The 20,648-nt window shown below is 36.6% G+C and overlaps 1 protein-coding gene across 17 annotated transcripts in view; it reads left to right on the forward strand.

The window, feature by feature from the left end:
* Window positions 1–20,648, forward strand: part of PARD3 (par-3 family cell polarity regulator) — a 470,717-nt gene that overhangs the window by 311,200 nt on the left and 138,869 nt on the right. For 11 of the 17 annotated variants that reach the window (XM_062568908.1, XM_062568913.1, XM_062568910.1 and 8 more), the window contains 4 exons: window positions 849–1,000; window positions 2,085–2,129; window positions 8,142–8,369; window positions 14,091–14,307. In XM_062568908.1, coding sequence (XP_062424892.1) covers window positions 849–1,000; window positions 2,085–2,129; window positions 8,142–8,369; window positions 14,091–14,307 — 642 coding nt within the window. Of the gene's footprint in view, window positions 1–848; window positions 1,001–2,084; window positions 2,130–8,141; window positions 8,370–14,090; window positions 14,308–16,824; window positions 16,914–20,648 lie in introns of those variants that run through there. The other 6 variants (XM_062568909.1, XM_062568915.1, XM_062568911.1 and 3 more) reach the window with 4 other exon arrangements.

Genomic DNA, 20,648 nt, shown 5'->3' on the forward strand with positions numbered 1-20,648 from the left:
CAAACACGGCAAGTGGATGCTGTTTCATACTGGAAGCTTGCAGTTTACTTTGCCACCAAACGGATTTTGCCTGTGTTCTTGCACTTATGATTCTACCAACATTTGACCAACCATTTGACCAACACTTCTCTGTTCAGAACGCTTCTGATGAAGCGTGGTGGAACTGTGATTACTGATTGCTAAAGACTTGAGTAACTCAGCTAAAGTCATGGAAGAAATCTGCAGAAGAGAGCAAAACTAAATCTAATCCTGATTTAGTGGTAGAACCATTGTGTCAAATACTTGCTCTTTAGGAAGTAATTAAGTGGAAAAAACAAAGTTCTTCTGTCATAGCCAGGTTAAAAACATTAAATGCTGTGAAAAATTTGCAAGTTATATAACATACGGAGATAAAAGTTAATACAAAACCTTCAAATAAGTAAGTTCAGTATGTCTGTGGGCTTCAGACAGGACAGATTCTATTTATGTGTTGCAAAAACATTTCATTATGAAGAAAATAGATTTGATACAGTTGTTTCTCATGAAGAAAAAGAAATTGTTTTATTCTCCCTCAGTTTATTTTTGTATTGGGCCTGTATGTACTGATGGCAATGTGTATAGCTTTGCATTAGATTTTTACATCTTTCATTAAAGTTTGTAAGTGAAGTTCTTGATGCTTTTTGGCTAAAATTGCTTGAATGCAGTCAACAAATCCATCATGTGTGTAACTACCTACTTGCAATGGTTTATTTAAAATTGTGTACTTTATTGTTAGTAGAAGTCACATGCTAAATAAATGCTTTTCTCTGCAGAGTGAAAGGTTGCGTGATCTTGATAAATGTTTGCATGATTTTTTTCCCTTCCTACAGCACTCTTAGTCCAGATGTTGATCCAGTGCTTGCCTTCCAGCGAGAGGGTTTTGGACGCCAGAGCATGTCAGAAAAGCGTACAAAGCAATTTTCAGATGCCAGTCAGTTGGAGTTTGTTAAAACACGAAAATCCAAAAGCATGGATCTAGGTAGTGAGTGATGTTTTTTCAATTGTTTTATTTGAACCTGATTTTAATGTTGTAAGTATATAGATTTTGTGATTCCAAACACATTGTTTATGTGCAGTACTGCTGCATGTAATGTCTGCTGGGGTGAAATAAAGTGTTCTCAACACGAGTGGCCAAGCGGCTGGTATATTGTTCATACCACTTGTAAATGTCCATACATTTAAATATCGTAGCCCTATGGATATGTGATTATACATGAATATAAAAGCTATTTACTAAAAGGGAGGTGAAAAGTGTGTTTAGCCACACATGTAGATTATCTGCTTAAAAATATAGCATGCTGTGGTTTGAATAGACAGGATTATTGTTTATTCATGATTACAATACAATTGGCCTTAAAGATCCCTGGTAGTATCTCACGTTGTGCAAAGCTTTTAGTAAAGATACAAGTAGTTTTATGAAGAGTTTATTCAGAATAAGAAAATGGGGCTGCTCTGACTTCAGGCTGAGACCCAAGTTCTGTAGTTATTTCTGAAGCCCTATACAGTAGCAGCAACTAAGAAGGACAATCAACTGTAATTGTTTTTAATTTATAAAACAATTGAGAATAAGCAGTTTCTAACAAGTCCATCTCTTTTTTCAGTTCCTTGAATTTAGATTCTGCACCTCAGAATCTAGTAACCTTAAACAGGGAGTTTTGATTGTTTGCATACACAGATAGTTTAGTACTCAGGATAATAAATGCAATAAGATTTGTTGTAAATAATTGCAAATATCTTAACTACAACCCTTAATTCACCACCTTCTTCAGAGGACAGTAAGGTTGGTGGCATTCACTTGTCTTGACTAGATGTGATGCGCTAACATGTAAATAACATGTTGTAGCTGCCTGTGATGTGAACATGACTGACATTGCATGGAGGTTACTAGTTTGCTGCCGTTTCTATCCAGAATGTTTGCTTACTGTTGCAGTTTATTTGCATGAAGGATGACATTGCTAAGGCCCCCCACCCCTAACTTGGAACAGGATGTAGCAAAAGGGAAGGTTGGATGCATGTGGGGCATGGGCACTAACTGGGCTAACCGTTATACATTTACCTTTTAACAGTAGCTGACGAGACTAAGCTCAGTACAATGGATGACCAGAAAACAGGTAAGAATTGACAGTAAGGCTGTTGCTATAGAAACCTTGGTCAAAGCAGCTTACCACAATTACAGAACTGCCAATCAAGTTGCATGAAAACATGAATATTCCAGCACTTGCATGGCTGCTTTCTATTGTTGTGAATAATCAAGGGGTGCAGAAAAAGAAAAGTCGATGTGGAGATAACTATCTAGGGTAGCGTGTTCAAACGGGTCGTACATATAACTGTAGGTAGCCACCTGTTTCTACACTTTGAACTCATAAATATTCTCAGTTGTTGTCATTTTTGTCCTTTTAAATAAATCTTGGAAAATCTTTTCCTAGCTCCAAACTCTAATGTATGGAGGGAAGTAGAAAAGCTGCATGTTTGGCTATTATGGTGTTAACAGCATGCTTGAAAATAGCTATTTTAATTCCAAAACTGCTATCTTTGCATTAAGTGGTCATCAGATAGGTACTGTGAGTTGAGCTGAAGATTATTAGTGCACGTTGATTTGCCTTTGGAATTAAAACCCAAGCATCAGTGCAGAACAAAAGAATATGTAAATAGAATCTTTCCCACACGCCATAGATTGTAATGTTTCACACAATGATAATGAGAAATAGCTTTCAAAGCATATTTTTATTAGTAATTAAAATAATGCACCAGCTGCAATTATGAACCTTTATGATTTATTAATATAAGTTAGCTTTTAACCTTTGGAATGCTGTTTTAATTAGGCTAGATCCAGAGGACACCAAAACATTACTTAGCTCTAATTAGGAACAATTCACCTTTTTAACCTGAAAATATTATTTATTTTAGCATGATTTGGGGACTAGGGCATTCAGTGCAGAATTTCTGATTAATGGTTCACAGTTGCTTTTGTTTAACCGCATTTTACAACATGAGCAAGAACACTGAGGAGCTATAACTAATCAACTGAAAAAATACACTTTTTTATTCAAATAGCTAAAACTTCCAGCCTTAAAATCTTGCAGAATATGGCCACAGACTTGCAGCTTCACAAATTGAGTACATGAAATTAAAATGTATGAATGTTTTGAAAGGATTAGAGCCATCAGAGCTTGAATGTATGAGCTGTGTTAATGGTTATGGATAGAAGCACTGCTTGGGAGCTCCCTTCACCGCTGAACACTATTCACATAAAAAGAAGCTACAGATCAGACTAAAATTTATTGTAAATTATTTTTCATTTTCTTATTGGTCTGCTTATTGGGATAGGATGCAATTAGAATGGTGTAAAATATATGTGTATTAGAAAAATATGATGCTTGGATTTAAAAGTGCTTAGTGCTTTTGGTAGTATTTAAAGAATATAGTTTTTTTATGTGTTTAACACCTGGATTAAATTCCATAAAGAGACAAGTCAGACAGCTGGGGTTAAAGAGCATGACTGCAAGCATCTGGACAAAGCAGTTACATATTTTGTGTGCAGCAAGCTCAGTGGCTGGAAAAAAGAAAAACACCTTTTACTGTACTTTTATTTTATTTATCTTGCATGCTTTTAACCAGGTTTGGTGTATAAACACTGGCTTTCTCCCATTACAGAAGATGGATGGAGTTGTTAAACAAACCACTTACTGTAGTTTGGCTTAAAAATTGTCTAGTTATAAGAAAAAAATTCTTCAAATGTGTAGTTAGCTATGTTTTAATGAACTCTAGAAACTAGAAAATTTCAGCATATATTTTCTTTAGGAAAAATAAAAACAAAATTCTGTTACAGTTGAAATTCAGCTTAATTACACTGGCTGAAAAGGACAGTGTAGATCTCACCAGCAACAGTTACTGTAATAGATTTTTAATTATTTTTCTTTCTACAGTTCACTTGAACTGCCTAATCCTTGCAGTGTTTACAGTTCATTCTAGAGGTTAGAAGTATATTCAGTAGCAATTGAGCATGGCTCATTTATTGAGTCTTAGGCATACTATGATTCTATCTGTTTTTTCTTTTTTTTCCATGTGCACCTTGTAAAAATGCAAGAAAAAAGTCACAGAGAATTTATTTAAATTATTCATTTATTTATTTAACATTTATTTTATTTTAAAATAATCTCAGTTTTATGATGGAAGTAAAACTAAACTATTTTTGATAGCAGATGTAGTTGCTTGCGCTATTCCTTTCCCACCCCCCCACCAAACCAAAATGTTGCTCCATTGTTGTATTAATTGAACTAGAAATAGAAGAATTTATCAAATCTAATGGTGCAGATGTTAAGATAAAATAAATTGACTTGCTGCTTATGTCTTTTAAGAATGTATTTTAAAAATAGACTATGCCTTTACAAAAGTAGGCTAGCCTACCAGAGAGGGAGGCTTTTGATGTAAGTGACTGCTGGCATTTAACATGAGAGTTAATAAAAATTATGTTTCACTTTAAATTAATCTAAAAATTATGTGTCTTTAAATTCCAAGTGGCTGTTTCGTAGTTTCTTTGAGGTTAGGAGCTCAAGAGTAAGCTTTTTTCTTAGCATTGATTCTACTTTAGATATATGCATTTACAATTACAAGAAAAACTTTCTTAGAGAAAATCATATTTGTAAATCATTTAAAAGAAAGTGCAATGAAAAATTTGTTTTACAGCTTTTAAAAGTAGTCACTCATAAAGGAAACAGCACGCTTCCTTTGGCTGCACGCTTTTTGCCTTTGCAAATGACCCAAGCGCACTCGTGGCGCCGTGTAGATACTGAACGTGCGGGACTAGAGCAGGGGGAGCCGCGGCGGGGGTTAACGAGAGCCAGGAGGGCACAGAAACCGGGGGCCCGGAGCAGGGAGCAGACGCAAGGAGCGGGGTGCACGGCTGCGCGGGGTCGGGCAGCGTGAGCGTCTCGCGAAGCTCTGATACGGAGCTCGTGAGATCTAGAAGGGGGTCGATGGCGTGGAGAGCGGGGCTGTACGGCTGAGCGTGCGAGGTGTGAGCAGGGTGTGCCGGGAGGCTGCGCGTGTCGTACGATGTACGGTAGTATTGCAGATGGCTGAATCTGCCTCAGAGGATATTTGTTAATGAAAATGCTGGGAAAGAAAATAATGATAAATTTCAAATTTTAAAAACCGATAAAAGAATCCCTTTCTTTCCTCAGTCGTATACAGATGCTTTAGGAAGATGTTTCTTTTTTTTATTTTTCCCTTAAATTCAGATGTAAAAATAGAAGTAAAATCATTCTCAGTAGATAACGTTTCTGATGATTACCTCAAGCACTGTAAAGTCCAGAAGAAAATGCTGACATTTTTGTATTTAGAAAACAAGATTTTGATGTGACTCATAAATTTTAAATAGAATTCATATTAAAGAAAGTTTTCAGTTTTTTACCAGATTAGGGGTAAACAACTCACTTTCTAGCTGGTGAATTCTAGTCTTGGAATCTAAACTTGCTCAATTTACAAGGAGGCTTAACCATACCTTTTGAAAATAGTAGCCTTGCTATGAAGTGCCATAGAAAATAGTGAAGGCATTAAAATATACATAGCTTTATGATCACATTGCTTGGGAAAGGACATTCCCCTCTTTCAAATTCTGCAACTTGTCCACGTTTGTGTTCCTGACCACCCAAGTTCAATAAATACTCCTATCGTTCCTGTAGTCCATTATTAGTTTGACAGTACTCAAGGAACATTAGGTCATATCCCATCTAGCTTCTCCTTTGGGAAAGCACAACCTACATAAATATTGTTCTCACAAAGATCTGTGTTGGGTAGCAGGAAATGGAATTTTTTAATGTCCTTTATGAGCATAAGTGGGCACATAAATACTTGCCTTATAATTACTGTTTACGAAAAGAGCCATTCAGTAATTAGGAAAAGATATATGAGCATTTCATTTAGAAGGTTGCAAAGCAAAATCTGGAATAAGGAAGTTTACAGTAAGTTGCCATGTAAGAGAATACTCTTTCCTTTTGCGTATAAAAATTAAATCTGTCAAACAGCTGGTTTATATAGTTGTCTTATTCTTTTCTTTCAAAATGTTGTGTTCCTTCCCTCCCCCCACCATCTCAACGACTGGTTTTAACAAAATTCAAATATTGAAAATTAAAAAATAAAATCAAATTTGTTTTACTGCAGGCATTAGTGGAGGGATAGCAAATTTTGATATGTGCTAGGGAATGGACAGCTTTGTAGAGCACTGTTGGAGTTATTTTACTTGGTGAAGGGAGAGAAAGCGGTATGTAAAAAAATACTTGCATTAAACTTCAGCCCATGCTCAAAAGTTTGGTGAGGCTGGCGTGGAGCTTGTTTGCACAGCTGGGAAGTCATCAAACCTCCCTTGTCCCAGCTGGCTTCTCTTGTTCACCCCAGCAGCTGTGCAGTGCCCCCAGCTCTCCTCGTGACCCTCGGCCCTCCACCAAGAATGGGTTGGGAGTGAGAGGGTAACTTCTAGGAGATGTGAATTCATCAGGAGAAAATTTCTGATTTGTTGGTGGTGTCCAAACAGCAGGATTCTAGACCTCTGGCTGAACCAGACTGCAGGATTTGTATAGACCTGCGAAAGAAGTTTGTTTTGTTTTGTTTCTATTTACAAATTCATCTTATCAGTAGGACAGCTAAGTAGGAATACTTTAACAGCTGCTGTTGGACTATATTCGATCTAAAGGACTTCAGTTCAACTTCATTTATCAGATTTTTAAAAGCTGAGAGGAAAATGAAAGCATTTGCTGCCCTGTTCTGTGTCGCAGCAAGCTAGCAAACAGCACCGAGAAGACTTGCCGTGCTGCTCTCCTGCATGCCCCCCCCCACTGTAGGTCCAGCAGTCCCCTTCCTTCTCCCCTCTCCCCCAGTACAGAATGATGAGAGAAACTAGGTTTAGTAGTGTATATTTTTTCCATTTTACATAGCTTTTTTAGAGAACTGTCTCTCTTTCCCCTTCTAACATTGACCTGACGAGAGACTGGCACCAGAGGAGGAGAAGCTTTGTATTATTCTGATAAAAATACTTAACAAAATAACACTCCTTATTGCATTGTTCACACCAGACCTTGCTTATCAAACTACTGTTTAATGGTTTAGTATTCCTGAGGTTCTGTTCTTGGCTCTGTCTCGCTGCTGGCTGGCTTTGAACAGGTCACTCGATCCTTCCATTCCTCAGTGAGATGAAGGTAGCAGTATCTGCTGAGGGAAGTAACTGCCCCTTGCCTGGGGTGCCGTAGTGTCACAGCACCCTTCTGGTGCTGTGCTGAGCAAAAAGTGGGTTTTCCCTGTTCTAGGTGAGAGCTCTGTAACTTTAGCAAATTTGGCTATGATGATGTTAACCCACCTCATCTTTCTCTCCAGCCACAGTTTTGTCTATCAAATCCTATGGAAAATCTGGCCAAGAGTATTCTGCAGGTTAGAACAAAATCACTTCAAGTAAATGCAGTGAATTTGTTTGCCTGGGATCTCTCTCACAGTTTTAACTATAATTTGAGATCTAATTGTGTACTTCTGTACCAGTTTACCCTGTCAACACGTGTATTTAGTTGACACCTAGTCCGCAAAAGCGAGCAGGGAAGTCTAGATAAGGAAAGGTTTTTGTGGGATACCATCTAGGGCTTTCTTGGCACACCTCTAAACATACCACAGTAATAGGCACTGTGAAATTTTCTACTCGAAACAAAAATAATTACTTTGATTGCCAGTTTATATATATATATATATATATATATGTATATGTATATATATATGTATATATCTGTTATATATATATCTGTTTTATATATATATATCTGTTGTTTTATCAGAGCTATTTTTAAATCCCAGTGATTACTTTTTCATTCAAATCATTAAAGTAATTGTAATAGATGTTGGTGTCTTTTCACTGATTTGAAAAGCCAGACATTGCTAATGTTGTCGGTTTTGTTGACTATGACTTGACATAATCATTCACTTTCAAGACCAATGAATCTGCACAGAATTCCCTACAGATTATTGAGAGATGATGTGATTTATGTTAAGTGTGTCCCCAAAGACTTTCACAAAGGATATGCATAATCAGGCATGCAGTTTTCCATATTAATTCTAATTACTATTTTTTTCCCTAAATCACTAAGGTTCCCCAACAAGAGATGTGGGGCCCTCATTAGGTCTGAAGAAATCCAGCTCATTAGAAAGTCTGCAGACGGCTGTCGCTGAGGTGACTTTGAATGGTGATATTCCCTTCCACCGCCCGCGCCCACGAATAATCCGAGGACGCGGCTGCAATGAAAGCTTCAGAGCTGCCATAGACAAATCATATGATAAACCTGTAGCAGATGACGATGATGAAGGCATGGAAACTTGTAAGTAAACTACTGCTGTACATAAAGAATGTTAATGCGGATGAATTCCTTAGAAGGTGACAAAAAGTAGTAGAAGATAATATTAATATTTTAAAAGAATAAAATGAACTTGTCATGAAATTTATTCAAGATACTGTGTTTTGTATGCATTATCAGATTTTAACACTCTGCAGTTTCCTTTCTTCCTAAAATAAGAAAATAAGATTATCAGGAGTGTTTTCATTTAAATTACTAACTGTGAAAATTTTCTCTAAGACAGCTCATTAATTTATTAATGTAAATTAGCAAAATTTTTTAGAGGAAAAAAACCCCACTGAATTCAGATTAAAAATATGTGTGCATCTAACTTTGAAAGAGCACATTTGTAGCGTCTAGGGAAAAAAAGAAATCACTGTCCTTTAATTAGAATGAGTAAGGCTGGCAGATCTAATAAAATATAAAGTTAATGATCAGCTATTACCCACCCTAATGGGTATTCATTTACATTTTCAGTTCTTTAACCCCAAGTATGACCCAACATGTGGAGAATGTCATTAACATAAAAGAATCACTTCAAAGCTAACCTTATCATTATTGAACTATGTAAGAATGGGCTGGTAAGATGACAACTCATATTGAATGAAAATAGTATGAATGGTAAATTACCTCAATCAGGGGTTGTATTAAAATTATTGAATTTTTAACCTTCGTGTTGTACTACTTTCAACTTGTCACACTCCCAAAGAATTTTTTTTTTTTAATCAACCTGCAGCTAGTTATAAGTTTATGAATGAAGATGATGCTGGGAAAGTTTAAGTGCTGAAATATTTAGTCTGAGTGCTAGCAGAAAAGATTTGAAATGGATTTTTCCCTCTAATTTTTCTTATTTTTTAATTTCATAAAGTCTATTTCATAAAAGTATTATTTTCTAATATTCTGTTATAAACTTCTACTCACCCTTCTTTTAGTTTCTGGAACTCTTCAGGCCTTTTTAATCTACCTGTTTCTAAAAATATTCTGAGACTGAAATGAAGGTCATTTTGCCAGTCACTTTTCTCAAAGATAGTTATGGACAGAATTAATTCTGCTTCGCTTTTCCAGCATCTAGCAATTTCACGCAGCAGTGAGGCTAAATACGGGCCTGGTGCTGCTGGCTGTCAATCTATTTCTGACCAGTAGAAGAATGGGTTTGAGAAAATGTGTAGTGATCCTGATCATTCTCCCCAGGTGCATGCCTATGGTATTTTGGGACATTAGGCCACGTTTTTCTAAATGGCTTTGTTTGGTTTGAACCAAGTGATAATCATGTCCTGTTTTGAGGCATCAGATGCCCAAGACCTATCCAGAAGTTACAGATGGTTTAACCTCATTTGATCAAAAATATAGCAAAACTGCTGTCATGAAACACTTTTGAGGTGACAATAGGTTTATAGAATTACTGTAAGGGGTTTTGAGCTTATTGATGCAATGCATGGAGAGTAGCATGAAGAAGGGAAGCCGGACCAAGCCTTCTGCTTGAAATAGAAATGCTGCAGGATGAGTCTTTCTGTTAGTCTCCACAGATGCAGAGGTCCAGCACTGACCAGCTGTGAGCTATCTCAGTGTCATGGCAGAGCGTGAGTTAGGTTGTTCTCAAATCTCACAAAACAAAGAAGAGCTGAACAAACTGTGACCAAGCTATGTGCAGCCAGCCAGGTCTAACTAGACTGAGCTTCTTTTCCTTAAAACTACATAAAATGTATAAAATTGCACATATTGTTAAAATTGCATGTGTTTTATTAGATTCCATATGTTACAATAAAACACCTAACAATGATACAGAAACTTGCAGTGCCATCATAATAGAAGCAGTTGAATAGTAAAGCAGATCTAATTAATTGGTTGGACAAAACTGAGTCCTAGGAACAGCACAGATGCCTTGTGGGTTTTCCCCTTCTAGTGGTGGCTGGTGGAAGCTATGGAGCTGGCCCAGCCCTATGAGGCCTGGGGCTAGACCAAAATGCTGGATGCTGGAGCCTGTCTTTCTGAGAGCATGTCTACATATGGGTTAAAGCTGACAGTAACTGTGGTCCACTCCATTTTATGTAAATTATCTGTGGCCTCAAGTTCCAGAGACTTTTCCAAATGGTATCTTCAGCTGGGCAAAGTTTGGTCACCTTTGAATATATAGAAGTTGATTTAACAAGCTGGTGATAATGTAGCTAATGTCTTGCTGCTGTTGTAACTACATGGCCTGAGGGTTTTTTTTTTATTATTATTTAATTATTCTATAATTCTTTATAATTAAAATGTGGCTTTCTCTCATTATAAAGCCCAGACAAGCATGGTGGTGGCCAATTTGCTGATGCCCATGAGGATGGATTAATTTGTCTTACTTGAAATTTTTCCTCTTTCTCCTCCAAAGGTTTCAGTGTTAAGAGTGCTTCTTTCTTCCAGTCAGTAGCAAATAGCAACATGGGTTTATATTTTATAGCAAAATTCTTAACACATCATCACCTCATATAAGACAGCCATAAAAATACACAGGTAGCGTATGTGGCAAAGGGGCTGACTAGCTGTCCTTGGCACAACGTGTGATTCAAGTTGCTAAATGTAGGATGAAAATCAGATAGCAATGTCCATTTCTGGGAAAACATTTTATGTGTTTGAGAAGATGCATCTGAGTTGAAATGGCTATAATGAGGTAGCATTTGTGGAAAGTTGTGGGTGTTTAGCTTTTACAGATCATTTTTCTTTTCTTTTTTTTTTTTTTTTTTTTCTTAATATTTGAAATAGCTGACTGGAAGCAAAATGTTTATCTTTAGTGTGTTGAATGAGAACAACATATTTGAATTGGGAGCGATTGGCAAGGCTTTCTAATCTTTTGCTGAATCTTAATTGCTAGAATCTACGGCTGTATTAAATATCACAATAAGAGGCCTAGAAGCTTAGTGGCAAAATAGCTTCACATTAAGTAGCTTTGATTCCTCATGTGCATCTTTTTCATTTTATGACCTAATTAGGGGAATAGCTTCATAATACCTGTTTCTGTACTTCTCTTTAGTACAGTTTGGTTCATGAAATGACACTAGTTTTCAGTGTTAATGGATATTTGAAGTATACCTCAGTTTAATTTTTTAGCTTCAGTGCCCTTGAAGGGGAGTGGGAGGGTGCAGGAAAGGAAGGAAACAAACCCATTCTGCTTTTTTGCAGTAACCTACTGCCATTACTGCAACTTAGCAAAAATGAGAAGTTTTGTTTGTAGCCTGGGCTTGAATTTTAATTGGGCAGCATTTACAGTTGTTCTAAACACTAGTAATTAGGTATATATTAACTTCAGAAGAATTGTGCTGTATAAGACTGAAACAAGTTTCTTCATATTGTGCCTTTTTAAGAAAATTGAAAGTCTGTCTACTCTAGTAGGGATGCCAGCATTTACTCCAGGAGAAGAGGCCTCCTAGTTCACAGGGTTCATTCTGAGCTAAGGAGTTAATTGCCGGTGAGCTCTGTGTAATAGACAAATATTTATTACAGCACAGAATATGCAAAATAAATAATAAAGGAGGAAGCATTGTTATGACAAGTTGTTCAGCAACTCAGCATAGCACAATGCACTTAGTATATATTTAGGATTAATGTATTGTCATTTTGAATATGAACAAACATAGGTCAAAATTATTTCATCTTTAAAATTCTAGCAATAAAGTAAAAAGTAAACATTTGACTTAAGAATTTGCTAATTTTTTAGTGCTTTTTTTTTAGCATGTTCATTTGCAGGCACAATCATTTAAACGTATAGTTGGTTTTAACTGGAACAGATTGTAGCTATAAAGCTATAAATTAGCATGCAGAAAACAGAATCTATTCAGATGTGGCTTTCCACTGTTCTTAATAATAATTAAATATCATCTGGAACTGTTAGAGACATTGTGACTAAAAAAAATATATATACAAATACAGCTAGTATAGGAACATATACAGGAGAATCACTATTTAATTTTATAAAATACAATTATCTGAATATTAAAACTGTGCCTGCAATTAAGAAACGTCATCATCTACTTAACTCATAACAGTTCTGATGAATTGCTAGGACCCTTCATTTTTTTCGGATGGCTTGTGCTGAAGTTCAGAGTGTTAGTTAAGATTCAAAAATAGGGGTTAATGCTGAAATTTATCTAACATGGTATGTTGTTCTTGAAATATGTTTATGTGATCTTCCAAAGTGGGAGAATATTTGCAGAAATCTTGAGACACTTGGTGAGTAAGTACAGTCTAAGTCTATTGGAGAAGTGTGTGTATTGTAAAATCAAAGCATAAACAGTTCGATATCTTACAGGCAAGTGTAAAACACAATGAAGAGAGAATATTAAATGGCTTTCAGTGAATGATCTGTAGATCTTTCAGGTTCAATGAATTATTTGGAAGATGAATACAAAAGATGACTAAGGAAAGCCAATTTCAATACTATTCAGCAATCTACGTATGGGAAGATTCTAAAGAGGCACACATTTCCACTGGGGGGAAAAAAATGAAACCATAGGCTAAGATTAAAAATGTTTCTTTCTCTTTCTTTAAGCCATGGCCATTTCTAAATCTTACTGAGTGCAAAAAGTTGATTTTTTTTTTCTTTTTGATAAACTCTATTTAAGTAAAGCAAAACCATATATTTTTGCCCTATAGTGCCAGAGATGGTATGGTGCCTATACATTCGTTACAGCTACAGGAGTGATGCAAAGTAGGCACCTGTGATCCTAATTGCTGCTTTGTGCTGTCTATAGAAAGAATGGGAGATGGCCTAGCCCTGCTTTTAATGTGATGATATAAGATGTTAGAGCTCCTGGGAGATCACAGCTTTACCAGCCATACAGTATAACTTTTGGACTTGGCTTTAAACTGAGTCAAAATAATGGCAGGATTCTGACCCATGAGCTTGAAATATGTTATTTCTTTCTCACTAAAGTGCTGGGAGAGTTTTCAGTTTCTGAATGTTTTTATTTCTCTTAGTCACTTCTGTTTCAGACTTTCTGAAATATATGTGTTCCATTAAATCTAACCTTGTCTGAGCTTTGGTCTTGGATTAGAAGCAGAGAAGAAACACATCTGCTCTTAAAAGATTTTACTTGTCCACTGGATAGTATCCTCACCCCTAAGCCTCTAAGGTTGTACTATCTCAATCAGTGTTACTGCTTTGGAAAAATAAAAACCATGATACATAATGAAGTTTATACTGCTCCAAGGAATGAAGTAGTGAAAAAAAATTATTATGGTACTTGCAGCAGAAAAAAGGTCTGTGAAGACTTGTATTGAGGGTTAGTAGTTCTTAATGACTTTTACGTTTTGATGAGGGTGTTACTAAGAGTTTGCTGACTGGGCACACTGCACTGCTGTTGTTTCTTGCAAGCATTCCTAAAACTCTCTTTAACTGATTTAAATACTGAAACAAAGGGGCCAATTAATATCACTTTACTAATCCTCTTTATTAACCCATACATTATTTGCAGTACACACAAAGTACAAGCCATGCTTTGCAGAGTGTTTTGGAAAGGTAAGTTCCTTGCTTTGGAGATTTTAAGTCTCATAATAGACATGCATATTTTAGGAAAGGCCAAAACAAGCAGATACTGATTTTGAAAAAGGACATGAGTATTTTGCTCTTATGCCTATATTCTGCTTCAGAATATATTCGTACTAAACGTACTAAAAAGCCCTCCTTTATTATTTGTTCTTACTCCACTGATGGGTCTTAATTTACACTTTCAGTGGAGGAAGACACAGAGGAAAGCTCAAGATCTGGTAGAGAATCTGTGTCCACAGCAAGTGACCAGCCATCCCACTCCTTGGAGAGACAGATGAATGGAAGTCAAGATAAAGGTGACAGAAAAAAGACTGGGAAGGAGAAGAAGAAAGACCGAGATAAAGAGAAGGAGAAAATTAAGGCAAAGAAAGGAATGCTGAAAGGCTTAGGAGACATGTTCAGGTAGGTGCTTTGAATCAAATATAAGAATGAATTACAAAATGAAGCTTCATGTTTTAATTGCTCATTTATATTTTGACGATTTCCTGGGGCCATGTTTTACTTACAAATATGTACAGTGTATATAGGTTCATCTCTCATAATTGTCAGTTTATTGGTAGTGTCATGTGAAGGAAGCAGCTCAGAATGGAAGGGAAGCAGTTGGCTAGTAGGCTGGAAGAGCTGCAAGGGAAAAACAAATTTTAAGCATTCAAGCTGCCTGGTCTTGGAAAGTGCCTTTGGTGACATCTAAGTAGTGCATGTATGCCTTGACAAGTCAAACATTTTTGTTTTTTGTTTTCCTCTTATACTGTGTTATTCCTAATCTCATACTCAAAACCTGTGCGTTATTAAATCAGGCTTTTTCTTTGCTTTACTATTATGTCTGTTTGCTGCTATGGAGGCATGATGAAAAAGAGACAAATCACTTTGAAATTGAAAACCAGCATGCTCATCTCCAGGAAAATAGAATCTAAATAAGGTTGTGCACTCTTAGAACCCGCAGGCCAGCAGAAGTTTTTTTTTTTTTTTCTTCCCAAGCTGCAAAAGATTGGTGAGAGACCTGATTTTACCGAGCACAGAGTTTTTTGGAAATGGCATAAATGTTCTGAAAGGAGCAGGCTGCTGAGTGTTGCCCTGCTGCTCCAAGTACCTGGTGAAATGTGACAAACACCTTTGATCACTTGTGGGAAGGGGTAAGAGAGTAAGAAAACTGGTCTTTATTTTAGGTAGCTAGGGTAAATAAATACATTTGCAAGACAAAAAAATATCAAGACAGTGTTTGTTCTCTTTCATATATGCGGTGATTCATTATTTAAATTTGAAGTGAGATACTAATGTCATTTTAAAGATTTATTAGCAGTGATTCTGCACTGAAAGCATGTAAGTGCAGTTAACTTCAGTTAACTTATTTTCTGTTATATTCTTTATCCCATAAAACATTAACTGAAATTAGGTTATTAGCTTCTCGAGAGTTGTTCTATATTGTAGATCATATTGCAAAATTTGTTACCTTTATATTTTAAAAAGTTTAAAAATATTAATTTTATTTAGAAAATGCAAAATAATGTCCTGTTGTTAGGCTGTATAGGCTACAGAATACCAAAATAAAAGAGAATCCTATGCTTCAGATACCAGGAAAGTGCTTCAACCTGGTCAGACATAAGTCCGGCAACAGTATCCTCATCTTCTGTGTGTTTGCCTGCCTAAATTGGAGAGTTTTGCAATCAGTTAAAATGTTAGATTGAGCCTGTGATCTTCATTAAACTGTTCTGTAAGATGTAAACTCCCACAAAACTGGAGAGTAGCGTTGCACTGAAGATTCAATCCCAACATCATTCACTTGAATAGGAGCTTAGAAATATGAAATGCAGGTAGATTCTTTCCTGCAATCCTAGCTATTTTTCTACAGCTCTGTTTCATAATTCTTTACTTCTGGTATAAATGACTATCACAATAGAGATGATAGGCAAAACTGAGGGAAATTACACATGATAAATTCTGTGGAATGTAAGTAATTTATTGGGTAAAATGAGTGCTATCTCTTGAGTTGCAGTATAACATAGCATATACAAAGTTGAGCAGCTTCTTGGAGCTTCAGTTTCTTCCTGTGTTATATTCCGAGTACCCAGAAGTCCTGTGAGATAGCTCCTTCCTCTAGCAAGTTTTGGTACACAGACAAAGTGGGCAGAGACCTATCCAAGTAAAGAGCCTGATGTCTAATATTCTCATGTAGCTTTGGATGTTATAGATGGCAACAAGTGCAAATATGGAAATTAATACCATTTTTAATGAGGCACTCCCAGCTAAATATAAAGTAACCTTGCTTGTATCATCAATACAAGACATCTGAAATCTTTAATTTGAAAACAACAGTAATTTAGTGGATCGGAAAATCTGATAACTTTGTTTTTCACTCGTCGTAACAGTCAACATTTCCTTGAGTTATTTTTCTGCTAGCACCACTTCTAAGTGAACTTTACTTTTCAGTCTCTCATCTTAATTAACATGGAAGCAGTACCATTGGGATGCAGTTTGACTCCTCTTTAAATTAGTGTGCACCTTGCTAGCCCACCCAAGAGAGGTGCTCCTGGCAAACAGGAAAATGCTGATTGAAGGAATTAAGAAATATGCCTCATTTCCACTCATTGCTTAGACTTCCTTTACTGACGTGTTTCTCAATAATGTTTGAGAGATGGGCTTTATTATGTCTACAAGATAAGCTCCTACTTCTGCCTATAACATGCTTTGTTTTACTGTAGATTTGACATATTTCATAGATACCGAATAGTTGGTGAAAGAAGTTGTGCGATAAAAAATAATGATGACAGTAACATTTAAAATTCAAGCCATGATCAAAGCATAATTGGATGGTTTGGTGCTTTGCAACATTGTGATTTCTTTGTAGCTTTTTTGTCTTTTCTTCTTTTTCACTTTTTTTCTTCCATTTCAGTGCTCTTAACTTTAATCTTTCTTCATTAGGTTCTACGGGCAAGAACACTTGTGGGATGGAATTACTGTTAACTGACACTTTATTCCAATGTCTGTATTTAGCCAAGGGGCTTTTTATTGCCTATATGAAAACTGACAGCTCATAAAATGGAGCCTACATAATGTATAAAAATAAGACTGCTTTCTGTCAGTTAAAATTGTAGGATTTGGTGCTGGAATCTTCATTAAACTGTTCTGTAAGATGCAAACTCCCACTAGAGAATCCTCGGTTATATTTATCCTTCAGGATCTATTCATCATTTCCAAGAAATCTCCAGACGATTCAGGTAGCACGTTAAAATCATAAGTAAAGCTTTTAAATACTTACATTGTTTTACTGCTTTTATCAAACAAAATAAAGAGAGTAGGCATAACAGTGAACGAGAACTGTGAATTGCATGGTGCTGTCTGCAGGGCTCTTGCATGCAGAGCTCCTTTTACTTCCAAATGACCTTCGCTCACACTAGACTGTGGACAATCAGAAAGTTCACCCTTCTCATTGTGAAATGCATCTTTGTGAGTATGTATTTCTTTTTTTTTCAAATTGACATTTTAGGACAGAACAGACTAATCCAAATTTGTCATGTGGATTAAAAGTTTCTCTTTCTGTACGCATATAAGTATAGGGTAAAAGTAAACCTAGAAAAGTGTTGAGCAAAGGCATTGGTCTCTGGAGTAAATGCTGACACATTAGCTTTGGTACTGCTTGTGGGTGCTGCAGAGCTCACTTATAGAGCTCACCTTAGAAGGTTTTACCTGAAGGGTTGGATCATTCCCAAGTCTTCCTTGTCCCTTCAGTGGCATCTTGTGCAATGTCCTGTGACTTTAATCACATATAAGGGAAAGGTTGTGCTGTTCCTCCATCTCCGTTGCTGATGTTTAAAGGTGCCTGGATGGCCACTACCAGCTGAGAAAACTCTTTTAGAAGCTAATCTGCTATTCTTCTGGGTTTTGTGTTTTGCTACTAAGAAGCCTTGAATGGACACACGTTTTGACATAAGAAGATTATATATATATATAAAAAAGTATGCTTTTCTAAGTGCAATCTAAAATATGTATTTAATCTTTTTTAGATCTGATTTTATTTTTGGTATAGACTTTGCTTCTTGATAAAATGAACCTGACAAAAACAACCAGTTGATAAATAAGTTGTTGTAGTGCTGCCTGTGAAGAAGTCTTCACATGTTTCTCACACTGCAGCCAGCATTAGTGCTGGTAGGGATACTTTGATTTGAGGGACTTGTGAGATTCTTTGGCATTCCTCTGCTAAGAGGGAAAATTATATATGCCTACTTCTTTTTCCCTCCTCTTGGCCCACTCAAATATGGGATATTTTTAAGGGTTCTCAGAATGTGAAATAGGGAGATACGAGGTTGTTCTTAGTTTCTAGTTTTTTGGTGATGGTAGAGTGGTACTCTGTTGTGATACATCTTATTCTTCAAGATCCCTATATTTCATCCATGCTTATTCCCAGAGTACAAGCTTGGATATAGTTCTTAGATGAATGAATGGACGGTTGCAGTGACAGATCATGGATGGATGAAGTGGTAGCTCAATGTTTTCTCTCAGCTTCCTTAAGATATTTGTAATTTTCTCTATAATAGCCCTAAGCCATGGTTCTATAATGCAGTGAATTTACATGGCTATGCTCCCTTTTTAGAGTTTATTTTGATCTCAAGGAAGTTGACAGCAAAAATCTCATTGGAGAGTTATATGGGAGAATTTCATTTTATGATAAAAGAATCATGTCCAACAAGTGGTCAGTGTCAGGCAAGGGCATGACGGAAGAACAGCATCTTTTAGAAGAAACTAAACTGTTAATATGTGGGGAATAAGGACAGAAAAAAAAAAAAGGCAGCTTTAGGTTTCTGTAGCAGAAAAGGCCAAGCTATCCAACCATGTCTTACTGGCTGGGATTGGAGGGATACTCACTGTATGATAAGAAAAATGTGCTGAGACAAATAGAAATCAACATGGGATAAAAATGAATTTGCAAATACATAAAGATGTGTTTGAGTTTGTGTGTGCAACTGCTGAGGAGAAGTAAAGATGCTGAGAGGATGTACCATTGTGTCCTAACCTTGAGTCTAGGCAAGAAAATATTTCCTTTGGTTTTGGAGGTTGTTCATGAAATGAATTTAATGTAATTTTGAAGCAATTGGGGATAAGTAGGTTATATGAAATAAATAGATCTTCTACTATAGAAATTAATATCTCAGCCTCACATAAACATACCTTTTTAATGGGAAACATAAGCACTGTGTGCGGAAGTTTGTGGAACAAGATAATATGCTTAAGATGAATCATGTGCCTGGGTGTTTGTAGTACTGGAGACTGTATATTTCAAGACCTGGCCTATAATGTAGATGGAAATGTAAAGTTGTAATGTATGGTTCCTGGTCTTCGATTCTCTCTTGACTGTTTTTGAGTACAGGTGGATAAATCAATGCACTGGATAGCCAATGCAAATGTAATACTCCCAAATTGCCATTAAAATCTAATCCTACAATTACATTTAAAATGATTGCTAGGAGCCTTGTGGTATTGTTTCTTCCAGTTCTGTGAGAGGAAATAATTTAGTTTGAGACCTTATTTAGCTGAAATCAGATATACTGTTGTCTTTTTTTTTTTTTTTTTTTTATGTCCCCCCCACACAGCTGCTTCCAGGGTGCACCAAACATGTCCAGATTCATAAACATATTATTTGTAGCTTTGAATTACACATTTCAACCACATTAGCCATCTGAGACCTCTGACTGGGCATTTGGGAGAATAACATGCACAGATTGCTGCTGCTTGTTACATGGCTTCCTACTTGTATTGCCTACTCTGTTTTTCATTTAAGTTTTCTCACTATAATGTCTGTGAAGAGATGAAAAGCAAATCACAAGGGTTATATCATTGATTTAGTAATTACCTTCTTTTTCTTTCATTTAATAACAATCTTCAGATTTTTAAGCAGGAATATGACATAAAGGTGTCTGAGTTGTGTAAAATACTGCTGAAGCATGCCCCAGTCAACAAAACTGGCAAATACCTCAAACGCAATAAAATAAAATCCATGGTCTGATTCTCATCATTCAGTAGCTTAAGAAGCAGCAATAATGGCATTTTCCTTGGAGGCATGACTAATAGGACTTTGTATCAGTGAATGACACATACTGGTCTATGGATTTAATGGAAAACATGGGAATGAGTTCCAAAACTTAGAAATGTTGTTTAATGCTTTGTTCATGGCAGAAAACACAATAAATCTTCGGTCTGAGACCAGTGAAAAGGAGGTTAAACACCTGTTCTTCGTATCATTTCAAACATTAAAGATTGTTGCCAATACCCTGAATTGCACCTGGATTGCTAATACCTGTCTGAGAACATCACCAGCAGCTTTCCTGCTTATGGTGAGCAGGTCACTGCAAAAGCTGAGCTGAGTGAGTTCTCAGCTATATGGAGATCGAGGCATTTGTGCTCTGTTTTTTGGCCTGCTTCACTACTGTGAGCCAGCTGGCACCGCTGCCCGTCTGGTTCACCTCTTCTGCTACTAGCTAGAAAACGTGCAGTCCACGAAAGTCCTAGACACAGGGCATAAGCATGGTGCTGTTTGGCGTTTCAGGGGGAATCCCAGTCCTCTTCCTGGTTTCAAGCTGGATGATGTTAGTGACCTGCCTCCTTGTTTTATGCTACACTGGGCTGTTCTGATCCATTTTCAAGTTTCGACCAGCCGCTGGGATGCACAGGATCAGAAAAGTCTTTCAAATGAAATCAGCCATGCAGCAAATTGTCACCTTTGATGCAGACAATTATCCAGGACTCTCATA

Source organism: Rhea pennata, chromosome 2, assembly GCF_028389875.1.
Source record: "Rhea pennata isolate bPtePen1 chromosome 2, bPtePen1.pri, whole genome shotgun sequence".
Lineage (NCBI taxonomy): Eukaryota > Metazoa > Chordata > Aves > Rheiformes > Rheidae > Rhea > Rhea pennata.